General features: G+C 36.5%; 1 protein-coding gene across 3 annotated transcripts in view; it reads right to left on the bottom strand.

Moving 5' to 3' along the window:
- Positions 1-513: 513 nt before the first annotated feature.
- KIF14 (kinesin family member 14) overlaps positions 514-21,059 on the bottom strand; it is a 43,354-nt gene continuing 22,808 nt past the window's right edge. Inside the window, exons 28-31 of one of the 3 annotated variants that reach the window (XR_003992905.1) lie at positions 20,817-20,955; positions 20,327-20,686; positions 14,952-15,047; positions 514-524 (exon numbers count right to left, since the gene is read on the bottom strand). Coding sequence is in view for 2 of the 3 variants with exons in the window: in XM_030496147.1 (XP_030352007.1) it covers positions 15,028-15,047; positions 20,327-20,686; positions 20,817-20,955 (519 nt within the window). In the remaining variant the exon portion in view is untranslated. Of the gene's footprint in view, positions 525-14,899; positions 15,048-20,326; positions 20,687-20,816; positions 20,956-21,059 lie in introns of those variants that run through there. The other 2 variants (XM_030496147.1, XM_030496148.1) reach the window with 2 other exon arrangements.

Raw genomic sequence — 21,059 nt, 5'->3', positions numbered from 1 at the left:
TGTAACGGAGCTTCTACTTCAGAGGAACTCAGCAGTCAAAAGGCCAGGAAGCCACCTCTCTTTTGATACAGACTTCTGTGTTTCATTTCAGCCAGTTCAAGAAGTTACAAGCTTCTCCCAGCTGAGCAATAGTACAACTTCCCCAAAATAAAACAGTTCGTTTTAAAAAAATATATGGTAAAACCTGTGCTGAATAAAAACGTCTGCTCCATTTGCATGTAGCGTGCACTTCAGTGTATTCTCTTCTCGTTTCTGCCATCATTCCCTTGAAAATGTTGCTTTTATGAGCAAAGGTTTTGTTCAAACAACAGTCCATTTTATACATGTAAATAAGTAGAAGGTCCCAAACTTCTAGAAACAAAACATCATATTCTAAAGGAGAGTACAAAAAATATAAACTGGTCTTTGAAATCTAAGTAAACGGCCAAAATAATATTAAATCTGTAAAAATGTATATGCCACTTTTTAAAGCTAAGTACCCTTTTCATTACCTCTGTTTAATATTTCCTTACATTTCAAGCATGCTAAGAAAGATGTCAAATGCTGATTTTCTTAGAAAGTCCAACTGTTAAATTAACAATATGCTAAAAAATAGTTGGGTCTGCAGGAAATCTAGATAAAATGTTGGGGTTTCACCACAGAAGCAGAATATATCTGTTGTATACTATGAATTGCAAGGTTCAGTCCTACATTTCTTTACTGAATACTAAGCAGGTGTTCTAAAATATTTAGAATAAAAAATTCAACAAAATATAAAAGCATATGTATCACAAACTTCAACAAAGATGTGCTATGAGGACCACTAAGAGCAAGAAAACTACTGATTAGGAAAAAGTGCCAGAAGTGAACGCTTCCTAACTGAAATCAAGTTTTCTTTTAGCAGGATAATACGTGAAAATATAATAATAGGTAATTGCCATTCATATGCTAGTTCATGTAAAATTCTTTACACTGAAGAACATAGGAAGTTGTTATTATTCGTATCTTAAATTGAGGAAACCGAAAGAAAGTAAGAAATATCAAAATATCTACCCTGAATTTTTCTGGCCCAGAAGATCAGGGGCAGGGATAAATAAAATCAAGTCAGACTAGTTTCTACACCCATCGTCATGCAAGAGAGTGATACAGTTAGCACACCATCATTTTAAGCTGCCTTATCACCTCAAATATCTGTTTATAGTTGCGTTCTACTACAGGTAGTTTTTGGCACCGCACAGGCAAGGCTTAAAATTCATATATGTGGATCACACCAAGATGCTTTAGTTGTTCTGCAGCCTGCTTTCTATGAACTGCAGTGATATATTTTACATCATAGATCAACACTTGTGTTACTAGCTTTAGTAACACAACCAGCTCTTCCACTGATGAAAGGACTCTCAACTGCAGCCTATACAACAGTTCAATTCCTTATTCTGAATAAAATATTAAATTAAAATGTATTAGGGAATCTTCCTCCTGGCATTTTGCTCCAATGGAAGCCTAGCTACTTCTGCATAGTGCAGAAGAAAGTCTTCAAGTATAATGGACAATCATCCAAAGAAGTCACTAAAGCTGCAAAGGTTTCCTCTGGCCCCAGACTGAGATATGCACTTGCGTGAATTTTAACTCTTCTAAACTGCTTTGCAAGCATGGTTATAAACTCCAAGTAGCCAAATATTATCCCCATTAACAGGTGGAAAAACTAAAGGCAAAGAGAATTACCAAACACCATTCCTCTACAAAAGGACCTCGGAATTGTCTAGCACTACTTAAGTACTCATAATCAGTGCACAGACCTGATTTTCATGTGTCCTAGTGATTGGTTTTACGCAGCTACCAGATAACTCAGAAGTTACTGTCACAAAGTTCCTTCTTTATCTGAAAGGGCTTAGATTATAACAGACATTTCAGTGTCTGTCAGACTGTACTGCTATGTTCCCTCTGGCATTTCCCATGGGTTTTATGGTTCTATACATGGCACTAAATAATATAATTTTTTCTTCACAATTTCTTGAAAAGTTATTTATCTCTATCATTTCTCTATCAGTTATTCTTTGGATGTAGCTTATCTGGCTTCTAAACTTCCTAATTGGCGTTTCAGTACTTCTAGCAGAAGACTCAGAATCTGATGATTAGGGTCTGATATCAGATATCAACTTTCATAAAAAGTTGTAATGGAACTAAGTCTGATGGGATCTAAACAATATACTTTCATGAAAGATACCAAAGGAGAGTTATACAATGCTTTATTTGTTAGTAAGGCAGATACAAGTCACACACCACATACAAGGTACCAGAATCATCATTAACGCAGCAGGCAAAGTTCTAAAAGAATCCAGTCTGGGGAAACTGAATGGCAAAAATGTGGGGTTTTTTCTTAATTGGGGGGACATTTAGAAAATATATATAGAAAAAAGTCAGAGAACAACCACTTTCTTTGTAAAGGTATAGTCTCAAATACCTTTAAATATTGAGGGCCATTCCACTTCATCACATGAGCTACGCTTAGCGGCTTGTATACAATTTAACCTTATTTGGCACACAGAAGAAATGACACATGAAAAAAACCCCAACTGCCATCATCTCTACTGTCTCTAACACAAGTAACTGAAGTCAGTATACAATAAAACAAGGAGAAAATGAATGTCAGCTCTGCCCTTGCTTTTGTGTGCTTTGAGCAGGCTTCTACTGTAATTTGTTGTGCAGTCAGGCTAAGATGCCTTTGTTTTCAACTCCACTCAAAATATAATTTCCTGATCTAATCCTGTTTATTAACGGTATGAACATTTTTGACCCTAACAGGTATCCTAGGAACTTTAATGACCCAAACATTAATTCTTAAAAAGGCAGTATGTCAGTTTACTGATGCAGATTCCTTTTTGCCCCCAAGTATTCACCCTAAAAATCCTAAAAATGAGGGAGAACCTCCTTATCTCAAGTAAGAAAGTTCTAGTCCAAGATCAAGGCAGCATAAGTTTAATTTGTAAAATTGAACCTGTATGTCTTCCTTTTACATCAGAAAAGGAGGATGAGTCTATTAAAAAGTTTAAAAAGAAGTATCCAGATGATCCCCCAGTAAAGCCTTTCTTAACTTGATCTATTGCTTTGACATTTTTGGTCATCACGTGTTTCATGGAGTACTGTATTAAACAGAAACAACAGAAGTAAATTTAAAACCAAAATATATCTCTATGTGAAATGCAGATGCATGTCTCTTACAAACGATTGGTGTGTTTAAAGTACAAAGTTGATTGACACATGCTTTCACTTAATGATGGTAATTACAAAGAATAACAACTCCAAACCACATCTGTTCAGTATAACAATCTTGTTGTGCTATGCAGATTACATTGAGAGCTGTCAGAAATGCCAATTTTACCACAAATCATGCATAAGCACATTTGCAAGACAAGAAACAGATTAATAAGCATCAACACTTTTCTGTAAACACTTGTTGAAGAGAATAAAAGCTGTTAGCACAGAAGGAAATGATACAATAGTGGATGCTTTCTCTATCAAGCTTGAAGTAAGAAATCACAGGAAGGACAAAAGTGCAGGCTAGATCCCTGAAGAACAAGTCCCCCTGTAGCAGATCAAGATGTGGAAAACTAAATAACCACACTTCATATGAACAACATAGAATCACATTTTCTCTTTCCTTTTGATCAGTTCTCACTTAAAAACCTGAATTCTACACAGCACTAGATGAGATACAAATAGGACATTTTTAAATTGCACTGATTTCAAATATCTACAAATCTGTACAAAAAAAGAAAACTTAATTCTCAGTTGAGTAAGCACAGGTACAATTTTATAGGTGTTATTTAGCCACTATTTTATTATTATTTTAACATTCTCAAAAAAAGAAAAAAATAGTGCTTTCAGAATGACTGTATTTTAAGTGCATAACATGCAAATGAAGACTGAAGCTAAAACTACTAAATGAAGAAAACAAATAACTAAGTCATAAACCTATGAACTTTTTTATCATTCATAATTGTAGGTGCCTTTATTCAAAAGCTGTTTAAGATTCAGGGTCATGTTTTTTCTGTAGCAAAGGAGCATGGAATTATAGGCAGGCAATCATATGATCTCAGACAAGTCATTAACGTAACATGACTTTGTTTGCTTTTGTATGACAGAAGACATTACAAGATATAGCTGACATACAATATAATTGTAGAATAAATAAACAACATGATTTTAAACCAAAAAAAGGTTCTTGGATATATTCCTCTCTGTAATATGTATTTTAAAATGAAAAGAATCTCTGAGAAGTAGTTTTCCACCAGTATGATTGACTTGACTCATTAAATAACAAAACCTGTGCATACACATACAATAGAAACTTAACAAATCTTGTTTTGTTTCAAAGTATTTCTTTTTCCAAATCATCTAAACTTCTGCTTGTTCACAGACTGCCACAGCAGATAAACTGTATACTAACTTAGTGGATCAGTTAGACATCCTACAGATTTAGCCGGAGATGAGCCCTTCTCTGTGCATTATTTACGTTTAAGTTTAGCTTTAACTTGCCTGAATTTGCTCCAAATTTGTTTTTATATTTACTGATACTGCTGATACAGCTGCCTCAGGCAATGAAAGCATACAGAGAAGCCAATAGTGATTTATATCACAACCAAAGATTTCATAAAAAGATTATATACTACCTAAGTAAATGTCCAGAAAAAGTAGTACACTTATTTTCATTCTCTAGGTTTATTCAGTTTCCATTAAAATTGACAAAATATTTCTATAACTAATAGGAGAAATCTTGCAGAACAGTATGTCTCATATCCTGCAAACCACTTCAATACTCTGCAATCCTCCCCAGATCAATGAAGTTACATAGAAAGTTTGGATCATGGAATACCAGGTTGGAAGGGACATCAAGGACCATCTGGTCCAACCTTTCTTGGCAGAAGCCAAGATCCAGCCCTTATTTTGTATCAAATCCACACAAATCCTCTAGCTTTCTGTTAAAACTCCATGATTCCTATAAAGCTGCCTAGCTGTATATATAATCATGCTGAAGATCACAGTTCCCAATAAGGAAACCAGGAAAATATTTTCATAACATATTCAGAACTTGTAAGACTGGCATTTAGAAGCATCTATAAAATCTACTGAACATTACCACAAAAAAAAAAAAAATAGCAGCTACCAGGATTTTACAAACATAGTAGCATTGCTTCTATCAAGCCATTAGCAATAAAATTAACAATCAGTGATTATTGCAAGCAAAAAGCAGAAACAGTGATATCACTTAGCCGGCAGGTTTGCAAACTGTGTCACTGTGCGTGCCAGGGTGGAAAGTTCTTGGCTAAGGAGCACACCTGCCCATGAGAACCATCATTTAACCCTCTCTTCAGGGTACTAGCACAGCATACTTCCTAGTGCAGTAGGAAAGGATTCGCTAATGTAATATTCTTCATCACAACAAATATGTAAGCCTGAACAAATTTTCTCAGAAACAGCTGCTTCTGTGGTATCTTGGCATTTGAGTAACTGATTTGCAGAAATTCCACAGGGAAGGAGGTACTTTAAAGGCTGCCAGTGAGTGTGATAGGGCTAGAAGAGTGAAGAGGCACAGCTGTGACAGCTGAAAGCAGGATAAGCTGCCACTGATCTGTTTCTATGCTTATCACAACACCCATTAATCAATTCCAATCACAGCAGGCCCACCAACTAAACTATACTCCACCTCTCAAAAACTGACTACTCAGCCTTGTAATCCTCCTGAAAAATTGTTCATCTGAAAAAATGTCAGAGGGACAGTGTATTTACTTTATTTAAAAAAATAAGGGGGGGGGGGGGAAACACACCCCCAAGCTCTATTATATTTGCATTTTTTTTTTTAAATCAAGAAACAGTTGAAATATCCACAGGCCTTTCTTCCTAGATCTGTTCAAAAATTTCACTTCACCTTTTTGGTATGTAATTTTAAATGAAAACGAAGCATTTCCTTTCTACTTTCTCTAAAGTTGTGCCATAGATGCTAATTTTAGTGAATTTAAAGCCAACAGTAGACCAATAAGTCCGTATCTTCAAGACAACCTAGACTATAAGTAGTTTTTATCCTATCATTTAAAAAGAGTCTCATTAAATATAGATCTCATTATGTGAAAAAAAATAAAGCTAGAATTACGTTAAAAATGTCAGAATACACAAATACAGAGAATGCACCAAATTGTACTAACTGTAACAAATATATATAATATATATAATATATATTAATATATACATAATATATTGTATTATATATACTATATACATAATATATAATATATAATTATATATAAAGTGTAACATAATTATATATATAATTATGTATGTTCTAGTAGATGGTAGATTTCCTATTATTTTTAACATTTGCTTTAATAAGAGTACTTCCCATTGGCGTTAAAGCTACCATGAATTTGAGTTTTATTCTGAGCAAGGGGCTGAAGGGACACCACTGACCACTATGTGTATACACCACCAGCTCATCTGGCTGTCAAATTCTGCAGGTTTTGAAGGAGTAGTCTAATTTGTTCTGTACGTAAGTTGCAGTAATATTTGTTTGCTAGAACATCCGAGTAGGCAGTTCTGTCATTTGTTCGCTTGATCACTAATTTTCTAATCACTAATTTTACAATTACTGCTTTTGTTGACCCCAGGTCTGTCCACACCAAACCAAAGGTGCAGTTTCTGAGAATATAACATCAATTAATTAAAAGCAGAATAAAAAAAAAACCACCAAAACGTATTTCTACCCATTGCAAGTTTTATAATATATGAAAGAATAACATAGGAAGACCTTTCCATAGATTTTAGAAGGCAAACCTGACTCATTGAGATCTCCTTGCACTAAGAGTGAAGATATCTGAATTTCTCACCCCCAGTGCTCTCAGTTACATAGAATTTAGTCCAGTGTTGACAGGCCAGAAGCTTTAAGCTCGACTAGGCAAAGAAAGCACTTAATCAGAAGCCTGGCTACTTAAAGCTACCACTTGGAAGGATTAAGTGCACTTTGTCTATCTCTTTGCAATGTCAGTTTAAATTTTGGAAGGAGGTTTTCAGAATAACCAAATAGATTTAGAAGCTGCAGTCCCTTTATTATACACAGTGGTATCTGAGCATCCACAGAACATGGCAGATTTTGGAAAATCTCTGGATATAATACAGTACTTTAATAGCTTTCTTACTCATGCAGCTGTCATGTCGTTGAAGAGTTGTATTCAACCTTTTTATGAAAAGCTGTGTATTTTAATAGTGGTATGAGTTTACAAGAGCTAGATGTCTGTTTGTGACATTTGTGGAATTTTACTAACTACCAGAGAACGGAACACATATTTTCCAATGACCACATTACCAATGCATGCAACTTATAGGGCTTCAAAACATGCACATTTGCTGAGAGTTACTATTATTTATACAACATCAACAGTTTTCTAGTTGATACACAAGAAAGAACCTGGCACTGCACACCAGCACAGAACATCAAACAGCAAAAATTTATACTACTCATATAAAGAAGCAGTAGTCCACAATTACCACTGGCAAGTAATTCACTTAAGTTTTGAATGCTTCCTGTATTTAATAGGATGATGTCGACCATCTAAGTGTCAAGAGAGAACTTTCATGCTATTCTTAAATGTCTTCTATTACCAGGCTGAAATTCTGACAGATCCTATATGCTGTTCATGTAATACATGTAATATCACATCACCTTGCTTATTATTAACATTATTTTGACAAACAGACGACTATGCTATATTCATTGGCATTGCAGAATGGACACAGTATGCATGCTGTGGAAATTCTGAATTTAGAATCAAATCATGTAAGTGATGTGGTATTTTTAACTACTTTTCTAATCCTATTGAAAATTTGCTAAGTGCAACACAACTGCTATTCATATGCATTTGCATTTTTCCTACCTTTTGTCACCTTCATCATATTGGAGATTTAAGGATGATTTTTTTTTCCTTGACCTCCCCCATCAAAATGGGTACAACTTGTTCTTCTTCTAGATGGCATTTCTAGGAACAATAGCACAACGTAAAAATACTACCTGTATAATGTAAAGGAATTTTGATTCTCAGGCCCTGCTATAATTTCCAAGTTTTCCTCCCCTTTCTTCTCCCCACCCCCCCCGCCGTTTCAGCTTGTTTAGAGTTTCAGCTCTAAACTCTTTGGGACAGAGGTTTCCTCTCCGTTTGGAAAACGCCTTCCAAGTAGTGAGCATTTATACAATCTAAATAATAACAAATATCTTTACCTAAGCAGATTCCTGATGCAGCCTCTGCAGTAGCAAACTAAAAAAGCTTCACCCTCTTCAAACCACTTTTACAACCTAATTTTGCATTTACTAAAAATAGAAACGTCTATATGTTTCTCATGTAAAAATAAGCAAGAAAAACTGAACAGAAAAAAAAGGCTTCCAGCAGACAAAGCACAGGCTAAGAAATTAAAGACAGCATCATCCTAGAGGTCTGCATCTCATGAAGATGGAATATACCAGCATGCTCTGAATATTGTGACATTTCAAAGTACAGAAATAATAGAAAACAGATCAGATGTGTGCACACATAAGAATGTGCTTACTCTTTAAAGAAAACATAGTAGCACAGAAATCCATTACGTACCAGATGTAGAAGTGTCCAACAACAATCTAGTAAGTTAGTCACAAACCACTATTCTATATGAATATGGCTTTTATTGACCTCTTTTGATCATAAAAAAAGAGCATTGATAAGCTGTCAAAATAAATGTACAGAGCTCCAATTTATGCAAGCAAATAGTCAAACGTTACAATCAGAAAAAATGACTGCAAGAATATAATAGTCTTATTCAACACAAAAGCCAACCTTGTGCATTCTGTAGTAACAGAAGTTTTACTAGTGCATCTTGCTGTGACTATACAGCCAAATCAGAAATGGGTGAAGGAGCTGGTGCGCTGCACTGCCTACTGGATTATTAAGTTTCTATTGAAAATGCCTGGCAGATGACTTCTTCCTTACAAAAGGCATAGGGAATAAAGACATTTCATGACTTTGTGTTGAGCAGTAATCACCCTAACACTGCATAGCTGTAAAAAGTATCAGCATCCTGCTAAATATGTGGCTTCCACATTCTAACACCTAGACAAGGCAGAATAATACTTCAGACTCACATTATGCGTTTAGTCTGAAAGAAACTTACTGATTTAACTTAAATGTACCAGCCACAAGAAACCTTTTTTAGGCTTAACTGCTTGTATGCATTGTTCAACATTTCCAAACACTGTGATGGTTTTAAATACTGTTTATAAAACAGTTCTCTAGGTTCTGTGAATAAATTCTTTGAAGGATTTCTTCTTCCATGTTTAGAAATTTGTTTCTCTCTGAAAGCTCAAATAATGTGAGAAATCAGGGAAAAGCCAACTACTATATTTTGCACCTCCGTGCATTTGTGAAGAACAGGTCACTGATGTCTTTACTTCTCTGTGCAGAGAATGCTGGTAAATGCGCTCTCAGGACACAGCATCACTTGGTTAAAGCACGTAGCAGAGAACAATCTTTATTCTCTGGACGTCATAGTCTACCAATGCACAGTGTTGCCAGTGCAATGTGTCATAAATGTGTTTTATGTCTTGTACATCTTACTGAAGTCTCATCTTTCCTAGACCACTGCTGTAAACTAATAGCATGGAAGTGTACTCTCAAGTGCAGTGAAAAGGGACCATTAAACTGACAGATTAAAAAGCTGGTTCCACTGGGGTTCTAGGTACTGTAAGAACAGCCACACATCTTCATGTAACACCAATATGAAAAAGCACAAGCAAGCAAAACTGCAGGGCTCGCCTCTATGCAGTGCTCCAAAGTTTAAGTAATAAAGCCTACTTCACCTATTACTATATAAAGGGATGTTGCCTAAAGCTGGTTTGTAGTTAACCGTAACTTCCTTTACAGTGTTCTAACTGTATCCATGCAAAGTGTGCACTAACTTAGTAGTTAAATTCTTAAGATAACTTATAAATATGCTAATTCCCTAAAAGTTAAAAAAATACCACGTCAACTAAGCAGATCTTCCTGAAGCTAAGAATCTATTTCTTGAACAAGATCTGTTAATAAAGACAGTTAGACCACTGATTTGCTTTGCAACTGAGAGCTAGCAACCAGCTAATCTGAACACTTTCTCCTCCCATCTGTTGGAAGACAAATAGTTTCTCACCTTTGCAAAGCACTTTGAGATTTACTAGATGAGAAACACTGTAGATTTTCATGCAATTCCAGCCACAGCAACAGAACAGGAGATAGTTTGATGATGACTCAATAGCGTCAGAAGTTGGAGAGGTCAAACCACAGCTATTATGATCCAAGTACATTAATACTCTGCAAAGAGAAATCCTCTCTTTAAACTATATCAAGAAATGTACCTTCTTCTGGCTTTCTAACAACAAAACAAATAAAGGCAACCCCCAACATTAAGTGCAAGACTCGATAGATACATCAGGAGATATATCCTATAGTGATCTTACTGATTCATCTGCAAAATGCATAATTTAATATTGCTCATTGTGAAAAGAGAATTTTTATTTTAATTTTTTTTTAGAGCTGAGACTGCTTTACTGCTGTTGCTTTCATTTCACATCCACTCATAGGTTTTGTTAACTTCTTTATTCCATTCCAATGGCAGTGAAACACAAACAAACTTCTGGAAGAATCCCATGCTACCACAACACCATTAATAAAATAGTTCCTAAACCTGTGGTCTGAGTTTTAGTAAGCAGAATAATTGACAAGCTGGATTGCTTCATGCCCCTTTTTGTGCTTTTATTAGAGAGGCAAGAGTGTGAGTAAATGCAGATTGCTCATTAAACAAGGAATAGCTCTCAAAAAAACCAGTCCCCCCTTTCACTATCTGATTTATAACCTCACTTTCACAAGAAGCGTAGCCAAGGCTGGAGAAAGACAAGCATAGTCCATCTCAGATCTTGGTAGAAATTTGGATACAGCTTGAAATTATGATGCGAGACATTCTAAAAGAACTCCAGGGGTTATTTTAAACAGGGAACAAAAAAGTTACTAAATAAATAATTCTTGAGTATCAAGCTTCTCTGAAGACATTGTCAGGTTTTCCTACCAATATTTCTCTCATTCAGTACAAATATAAACCTTACTAAAACTCAGTCTTGCCATTAGAACACATTCACAGCAACTTCTATTTACAAAATTAACCTTCTAAAAAAAAAAAAAAAAAAAAAAAAAGAAGACTGCAAGCTATTTCTTACCTACCAGTTACAAGAAACACCAGAATTTCTGAGTTCCATTCTGAACTTCATCCTCAGCCCACTATGTGACTTGTGGGAGAGATAAGGAGGAATAGAGAGCCAGCCCCTGTGCTGCAAAATATTAGTTTTAAGTATTCTGGTGATTAAAATTGGCTGAAGAATGAATTTGAAATTAAACAGGCATAAGATTTGTTTCATCTCTCCTAGTTTTATATTTTGCAATATGAAATCCGAGCTAAAAATAAAATAAATTTTTTTCTGTGCTATTCACATGATCATCACAGAAAAGTTATTTGAGTTTATAAAACGGTGGGCCTAACTATATATATTTGTGCTATTCATAAAATCAGTTATTGAACTGTATTTTGCACAAGCTTTCTTTTTCTTAATAGCAACTTTAATACACTGAAAATGCTAATCTAACAATGTGAAAAATAAGTCTAGAATAGTACATATTTTTGCATATATTTTTGCATATAACAACATAGCTATCTTTATCCGTACAGCTACACTATGGCTATCATATAATTACTTAAGGGAATGTATAACAGAAAAGTTATTCTATAAACTGCACAACCCCCAAACCAGATTATTCTATATAAACTAACGTTTCACGAATCTGGTAGAAGTGTTAAATTTCAGGTAGGGATGATTCCTTCCATGCCTCGTTAGGAGCTGCTGCCTAAAAGGGTCTTAACTAGTGCTCCCTTGGGAAACACTGCCATCTAGCGGCTGCGTGGGGGCATGCCACCAACTGCCGAAGGTAATTGCGACTTGGAATACAGAGAGTCCTCTAATAGATGGCTTAATATTTGAGCAGGCTTTTCCGCCACCTTACCAAAGGCAGGTATAGCCAGCGAACTTTATTGAAGAGAAAAAATCCGAAACTATCAAGGTCTAGAAGTTTTTGTTACCATCCATCTTTTTCTGAGAAAGCTTTTCAGGGACTGTGCTGGCAAGTGGCAGAATTAAAACAGCTAAAAGAATCATGAAAGAAATACTAAGTGACAAATGGATTTGGATAGAGAATTATTCAGTCAGACCTGGCAGCTCATTTTTAATTTTACAGTAGAACTAAGCAGGGAAGGATTCCATCTGAGCTATCTTCTGAAATAGTCACGGGACGTGGCAGCACACCAGCACAGAACACCAGCAAGGGCTCTTGCTGCTGGGGTATTTTAGGGGTCTACGATCTACTGAAAGCTGTTATGAGATCATGCTGTTATGGACCCCCCCGAATCCACAAAGCATGAACCAGGTCCCTGCAGCCTTTCTGGGCTAATCCAAGAAGGCAGTGACCCTCTAACGATACCACCAGTAACAGGAACAGCATAGGTTCAATCCTGCAGCGTTAGCCACAGCAGCCTAATGAGACTACTTAGAGACATTTACAAGTGTTTTATGCAAACAGAAATAAGTGATCCAGCATCCTCGTTGCATTAGTCCATTACTTATCACTCTTCTGCTACATACAACAAACCTCACAGTGCTAACAAACAGCACCTTGTAAGCTTTCACATTTAAGTCTGGATTCCCTCTCCTGATAACCTGCAAAATTAGAGCAACTACTATACTGTTGCAGAGCAGAATGAGGCATACTAACAAACAACTTGGCATACGTCCTTCTGGACTGTGTGTCACATGCTCTAGGTGGGGTAAGCATAGCATAAAAAGTTTATATACGCTATACGTGCACTTCACAACTTGATTAATTATCTTGTAGAAAGATCCAAGTTTAGGCGATAAAGTTTGCATACTGCTGGTCATAATCAAACAAGAACTGAAGGCCAGCTAAGTTAACCTGATGGAAGCTTTTCTGATTTCCTCTTCCTTAATCAAACATTTAAACAAATGCTTTCAATATTATTGTTTGGTATTTTAGGGGTAAGAAGCAGAATGGAAAGAATTTCCTTGTAATGGGAAGGGCAAAACAAAAGACCAAAAAACTGAGCCCTGCTTATTAACTTTGCTATCTACTGTTGAATATGGCTCAGGAGTTCAAAAACAGCATTTGTTTTATTCTACACTTACTCATCTGTTCTAAGGCACACGGAAAACAAGGAGGTGATTGGTGACAGCCAACATGGTTTCACTAAGGACAAACCATACCCGACAAGTATGATGGCCTTCTATAATGGGGTTACGGTGTTGGTAGACAACTTTGGTGGAGTGACTGACATCACCTACCTGGACTTGCGCAAGGTATTTGACAGTCCTGAGCAACATCCTTACCTCTAATCTGGAAAGGCAAGGACTTGACCGGTAAGGAATTGGCTGGATGGTCACACCCAAAGAGTCGCAGGCTCAGTGTCCAAGTGGAGACCAGTGACGAGTGGCACTCTGCAGCTGTTGGTATTGGAACCGCCACTGCTTAAAATCTTTGTCAGCAACATGGGCAGGATCTGCCCTTGATAAACCCATGCTGACTGGACCTGATCACCTGGGTGTCCTGAACAAGCTACATGATGGCACTCAAGATGACCTGCTCCATGACCTCCCCGAGCACCAAGGTCAGCCTGACAAGCCTGTAGTTCCCCAGATCCTCCTTTCAGCCCTTCTTGTGGATGAGTGTCATATTTGCTTCCAGTCAACTGGGACCTCACAAGTTAGACAGAATAGCTGATAAATGACTGAAGTGACTCAGGGAGCACTTCCACCAGCTCCCTCAGTACCCTTGGATGGATCCCATCTGGTCCCACAAACTTGTGCATGTCCATGTGGTATAGCAGGTCACCAACCATTTTCACTTGGTACATGGGGGCCTCATTCTGCTCCCTGTCCCTGTCTTCCAGCTCAGGAGGCTGGGGACCTGGAGAACAATGGATCTTACTCTGAAAGACTGAGGCAAAGAAGGTAGTAAGTACCTCAGCCTTTTCCTCATCCTTTGTTACTTTCTCCCTGCATTCAATAAAGGGTGGTGATTCTCCTTAGCTCTCCTTTTGTTGCTAATGTATTTATAGAAACATTGTCTTTTACAGCAATAGTAAATTGTAGTTGGGATTTGGCCTGTCTAATTTTCTCTGTGTAGCCTCATGACATCCCTGTAGTCCTCCTGGGTGTCCTGCCCTTTCTTCCAAGGGTCATAAAATCTTTTTTTCCTCCGAGTTCCCACCAAAGCTTTCTGGTTCAGCCAGACCAGTCTTTCCTGCCAGCTCGTCTTTCAGTACATTGGGACAGCCTGCTCCTGAGCCTTTAAGATTTCCTTCTTTAAGAATGTACAGCCTTCCTGGACTCCTTTGGCCTGCTTGCCAAGGGACTGTCTATCAGTCTCCTAAACAGGCCAAAGTCTGCCCTCCAGAAGTCCAGGGTAGCGGTTCTGCTGATCCCCTTCCTTACTTCCTCAATAATCAAAAACTCCATTTCATGATCACCGTGCCCAAGACATCCTCCAGTCATCACATCACCCACGAGTCCTTCTCTGCTCACAAACAACAGGTCCAGTGGGGCACCCTCCCTAGTTGGCTCACTCCCCAGCTGTATCAGGAAGTTATCTTTTACACACTTCAGGAACCTCCTAGGCTGTTTCCTCTCCGCTGTATTTCCAGCGGACACGGTAAGTTGAAGTCCCCCACAAGAACAAGGGCTAGCAATTGTGAGACTTCTCCCAGCATACTATGGAATATTTTGTCTGCCTCTTCATCTTAGTTGGGTGATCTATAACACTCCCACTATGATATCTGCAAGATATTCACAATTAACTCATACTGAGAGATACCTGAAATACCATAGTATTTTTTATGTTGTCTGTGGTATTCACTGTTGATGAAATGTCAGCTCAGGAGACATCTTTCTCAGTTTTGTCCTGTTTTCACTGCAACAATCAAATTATATGGATGTTGATTAGATTAAATACACCATATCCTATTCTAGAAACCAATACTATCACAAACAAACATACTAAAACAACAAGAACAAACAAAAAAGACGGCAGGAAAAAAGTTGAAGAGTAACCAAATCTTGTTATATGTACTGATTCCAGTTCCTAAGAGCAGAAAACAAATAAAAGATGGCAATTTTTTTTTTTTTTTTTTTAATATATATATAGAAAAGCAATATATTAGGACTTAAAAATAGAGAAAAAGTTAAACAGCCCTTCCTTGGGAAAATGCATAAACAATCTCAGATCTTACCAAAAGTTAGGAAGGGAATGGGGAAAAAAAAAAAAATCAAGCCCCAAACAAAACAACAGAAAACCCACAACAAATAAAACAACAAAACACACCCCACAAACTATAAACCTGCCTTATCATGAAATCAGAAAAGTTGCAAAACATACAAAAGCAACAGAACTCATCTCATGACAGCATGTTAAGAGTATACAAAGAATGAGAAGAAATTTCCTGTCCAAAAAGAATAGCTTGTGTATCTGCAGAGGTGAATCAGATGTAGTCTCCTCTTCTGCCTGCAGATGCCATTACTGGATCAAATTAAACCTAAACTGCAGCTTGTTTTTCTTCATATAGAGTGTTCTCATGAGTCAGTGAGTGCTAGAAAAGTTTAGCTATCCTTAACTTCTAACGCTAGTGCATGTTCTTTAGAAAGCACAGCTAAACTGCTCCTTCTTCTAGAAGCGTGTGTACATACTACATGTCTCAATACACATGGATTGATGTTGTTTGAAGGATTCTCAAGTAATCCAGCATTTATATTCTGAAGATATAGTTCCTCCCAGGACTGTTACTTTTAACTGAAATAAAGATGTCTCTTATTCCTGATTAGGGATGAAAATTAACAGTTTAGTGCATAATGATGGTTAGTTTGTCTCCCATGGCTTTACCAAATTCCAAAACAGAAGTCAATTTACATGATATTTTTGTGTGGTAGTTTACCTCATGTATTGATGCTGGATGATGTTCAAATGTGTAATTTGGAATTTATTTTACTACTATTAAACAAATAAAACTAGAATCAAAATTGTGAAAAGTAGTAACAGGTTGATACTCTAAGAATCATTATGTATTTTTATCCATGTAGTACTGTTTTCCAAATAAAGTATTGAACTGAAGAAATACCTATTTCTTATTAACTTCAAGTGATTTCTATTATGAAGAAAATTTATTTCATTAGATTTTTCTTAGTTTTATCTTTTCAAACGTAACTAGGGCACAGAAGTCTGAATACCCCACCTCCCTGCTTTCTATTTAAAATTAGAACAAAGCCCCCTCTTTCTTTTACATTAGTCAATAAAATCCATGGGTCAAGTTCATAAAGTTCTAATTACTTTTTACCTGAAATCTGACCAAAGAATATTTTCCTGAGGAAGTAAAAAAGGACATTAGAGGAAAAAACAACACATAACCCCAAAACACAAAAACAACACAACGAACAATGCACGAACTACAGATTACATCAATACATATAACAAAATGAACCCGTCATAACCTCAGTAAACAGTACATCCCATTTAGGTCTCTATAAACATTTCTTCATAACACTTCCCACTCCCCCACCATGCACATTCCTGACTGTTCGCTCAATGTTTCTTTCAGCAACACAGAGCTGAAGACTGTAGGTTTGAAAACCTTTCAAGACCAGATTTAGTGCTCTTAGCAGAAGCATGACATCAGCTACTATAGCGACTAAGTTTCAGCCAAAGCCAGGAAAGTCCCACCTATGCAAGTGTGTGAATGGACTCTATTGGTACCTTTCCCTGCAGCGGCAGAAATAGTAAGTAGAAAATATTAGGCAAAGAGAGGAAGCATACATGCTGAGGGATATGCTGACATGCTGACATCATGCTGACATCAAAGTTTCACGGGTAAGCCAACTTGAGCCTCCACTTCTGAGTCCGAAGGCCTACGGTCCCACCTTGTAGCTATGAGAGATTTTTCTGTGTGGGTGCAAGTGAAGTGTAAAGGAATAAGTGCATGTACTGTGTGAACAGTTATCTGCTGGAAGTAAACATCTTAATTATATTAATAAGTTAATAAAAGTTGTTTTAATAAATACTGCTTGTGATCCCACTCCCATCTCAATTTACCCAAGGAAATTTACAACATCAATATATATTCCTGCAAGATTAACTTTGTAAAATACTAAAGTAAAAACTCTACTTAAATTGCACTGTTTTGGTGTCTTCTTTAGTTTATGGTTTAGAAAAAACTCCAAAGATACCATCACAAGATTTTCTGTGCGTTACCACTATCTGCCAGAAGTTATCCAGACCCAGACTTTTCAGACAAATCTGAAAATCACAAGATGGTGAAAATATCTGGACTGAACTGCACAGCCCTTTATCTCAGCAATATTGGGGTCTATTTCATTGCACCAGTATGCCTAGCAGGTGATGCAGGTAACTGTGTTCAGCCACGTCAGCTCCTCTGCTGACCTGGGCCTAATCCACAACTACCTCCAGCTCCTTACTAGTAAAATAACATACCATTCAAGTCAATCCATCCTAAAATCTGCCTGCTGTGATCCCAATTCTTTGACATTCACAATTTATAGACAGACTAGCCTATAGTTATAAATATATCTTACCTTATGGTATATTACACCAATAGATTACTGGAGCCTCAGCTAGGCTTGTTGATGTATTAATGCAGTATGTTATGAGAGTACTAGCTCACTCTGATGATGTATGGTCACTGTATATATCATAAGAATGAAGTACTTCAATGATGTATAACTGTAACAAGGGCACCAAGCTGAAGAAAACACTAGCAGAAGTAGGTTTTGTTAGCATATCACTTTAAAATGTTAACACAGTATTAGCAACATGAATAAGAGAAAGACTGATTAGACATGGTTGGTTAGCATGGAAGGGAAAAAACAAACACCAACCAAGCACAGCAAGAGGGTATCAGCAACATTTTCATTCATCTTGCAAAAGCTAAATTTTATACGATTAAGGTTGTCCATCTGATACCTCAGTTAAAAATCTATCCGAAACCCATTTGTTTGCATGGTCTCTTTCTGAGTTTTGGAAACACTAAAAAATGAAAGTCAGTTTGAGCTCCTAGTTTATGAAGTACTTGTCTTTCAGTTTCAGAAAGAAAAAGAAACAAAAATTTTCTCATAACACAGAGAACTACAAAACCAAAGATGTCTTCTGAGCAATGCTTCTCATTAAATACAAGAACAAAATCAAACATGAGATTAGGTCACGAGTATTCAGCCTCTAAAAGCGTGCTGGTAGGTATCTTAATAGAGCAAAGAAACATAAGTAGTGTGCTTTGTTTCAGGTTTTCTGTTGTTTTGCTTGTGAGCTTCAGAAAACACCTCTTACTGATATTTCAGATTTTTACACTACAATACTTCCAGCAAATAGCAGTATGCTTGGTGACAAAGGAAGGTCTCAAAAACCACTCTACACAGAAGGAAACTGACAAGGAATTTACACTTAAAGTTGTAAAAATCAGTTACATGATGTAGTTTTACTCTTTACAATGCTTATCTTAGTCACATGATTCAGAACCACCCGTTATGTTTTAAAAACTTTCAGCCAAATACAAAATAATACATTCACAGAAGTAGAAATATACCAGGTTTCTATTCACTTTTACAGCACAAAAATCTGAAAAACTGAATATACTTTAACCCTTAAGCAGACTTGTGAAGGCCTTTACAGTAGGAAAGCAATTCAACAATATCACACCTCATGCAAGAAGTAACTTCTTAGCCACAATAAAAACTGCATAGTTTTGATGACAGGACTGCGCTGGAAGACATTTTTTGACAAAGTATTAAGGAATATTAGTCTTAGTAAGAACGTATGTGGGTTACTGGTTCAGCAGAATTACCTTTCCCTATTTCCTCTAAATCAGAAAAGCACAAAATCTCTGAATCACAACATTACTATAGTGTGAAAATTTTCAAAGGAAAAGGATGATTGACTCTTTAACTGTAGTCATTTCATAGGAAATAGTTTCAAAAGCCTGATGTGTTCTTGAAGACTGGAATTCTCAAGATGTTGAGCATTTTCCCTCAGAAGGAAAGATGATAGCTATGAATATCTGGCTTGGAAGCTTTGATAGAGAAAAAATACTTTTATCTATCAAGGTTTATCTTATAAATTTCTCAGCTCTGTTACAAGTAAAATGTGGTAGGTCCAGGCCTCCTAGAACCTATTATTAAAGAATAAAAATTCATATTCATTTTTATCTTTGCTGTTGATTTTCGCTTCAGTCAGCATGCTAAGGGCCAGAGGTTAAATGATGTCTACAGTAAAAAGCACAAGGAAGAAGTTGACTGCGAAAGCTCTCTACAACCTCATAGGATGACAGATATTACTTAGGAAGAACTATGTTCCTAATTCACTATAAATAGTACTGAAAGTAATTTAAGCAATCAAAAGATAGCAACAACACTCATATAATTTACTTTGGCTCAAGCTGAAGCATGTCATTGCTGATAACTTTAAGCTGAAATTTTTCAATGGACTACAAAGCCACATAAGAAAGCATTCATCTAATAAGGCTGTAAAGCAATTTTACCCTACAGAAATAGTTTTTGCTTTGCTAAAAAAATAAAAAAGGCATAAAACCCACTTTCAAATTGCAGTAGCACTACTGGGTCACAATGCAGCAAAAATAAAGCAACAATTTTAACAAAAAGAACCCAAAACATCAGGACCCACATCATCTACCTTTCGAGTGTCTGAGACAGGAAGGCAACCTTCTTATCTAGATGTATGCAACATAAATGTTTGTTACAAATGCCCTTCAAAGGAATCTCCTTCCACTATTAGACAAAAGCCCTAAGTCAAAGGGGTAAGATGAGATGTGAATGTCCTACCACGTGTTTACTGTTTCCTTGTTATTCCTCAACAGTTTTTAATTTCCCTACCCACATTACCTCCAATAGGTTTTTTACTTACTGCATTAAGTTATTTCTTATAGGCTTAGGTAATAATAGACTTTCATTAAAAACAAAAGGCACTGAAGTTTAACAGCCCCTTAAGGAGTTGCATTTTTTCTTGTGAAATTTAGGGTACTTATCTTCATACAATCATGTCATTTACTTTCATACCACTTAATAATATTAGCAATAAATTTTAGCTTTTTGTGATATATTGCTTTCCCTTCAAGTAAAAGTTAAGAGTTCCCCTCAATTTCTTGATAATAGCATTTTATACCCACTGTATCCTACCAGGTGAGAGCTCTGCAGGAAAGGGAGAGGAAGACTGCAGCGTGTGTTTTGGAATCACCTTCTGTTTCCAAGCAAATTCAACTTCATCTGTTACAACCGACCTTCCTTGAGTCTCAGTAGTTTCATCAATAAGAGTTTGAGATTTCAGTAATAACTGTCCTTGTTCAAAATTTATAATAAGAGAATCAACTAGAGAGTCCAATTCATCCAAGTTCATAAAAGGCATGTTTTTTTTCTGGATGGGATTGTTTGCAGAAGGAGATGACAAGGCAAATAAACTGAAATAATTGTTCAAATACCCAGCTACGACACAAATATTTTCTGCAAAGCTCCTGAGAGAGCTTGTGTTTCTGTACGACCCTATGAAAAACAAAAGCAAGAAGAATCAAATGCAGCAAAGACAGACCAAGTAGCCCTCCCTCCCTCTTGCTTCACAGTCTCCTGTGGCCCACAGGTTACTATAAAGACAGGTAATAACCAAGCTAAATACCTTGTAGGATAGAAGAAACAATTTGACAGACTTCAGCTAGGCACTGCTCCAATTCCAAATATTTTGCAGCAACGTTAGTGCTTTTCTTTATTTCCCGATATAGAGATTCTTCTTCTGGTAATTGAGATTCTATTTCTTTCTTCATTAAAAAGAGTAATTTAAAGAGAATCAAATACATAACAGTATATTAACTATTAAACATGCCTATTACAGATTGAGTCATGTAAAACAGGCCAATACTGA

The sequence above is a fragment of the Strigops habroptila genome, chromosome 8 (assembly GCF_004027225.2).
Source record: "Strigops habroptila isolate Jane chromosome 8, bStrHab1.2.pri, whole genome shotgun sequence".
In the NCBI taxonomy this organism is placed as follows: domain Eukaryota; kingdom Metazoa; phylum Chordata; class Aves; order Psittaciformes; family Psittacidae; genus Strigops; species Strigops habroptila.
This window is presented reverse-complemented; position numbering and strand designations above follow the sequence as displayed.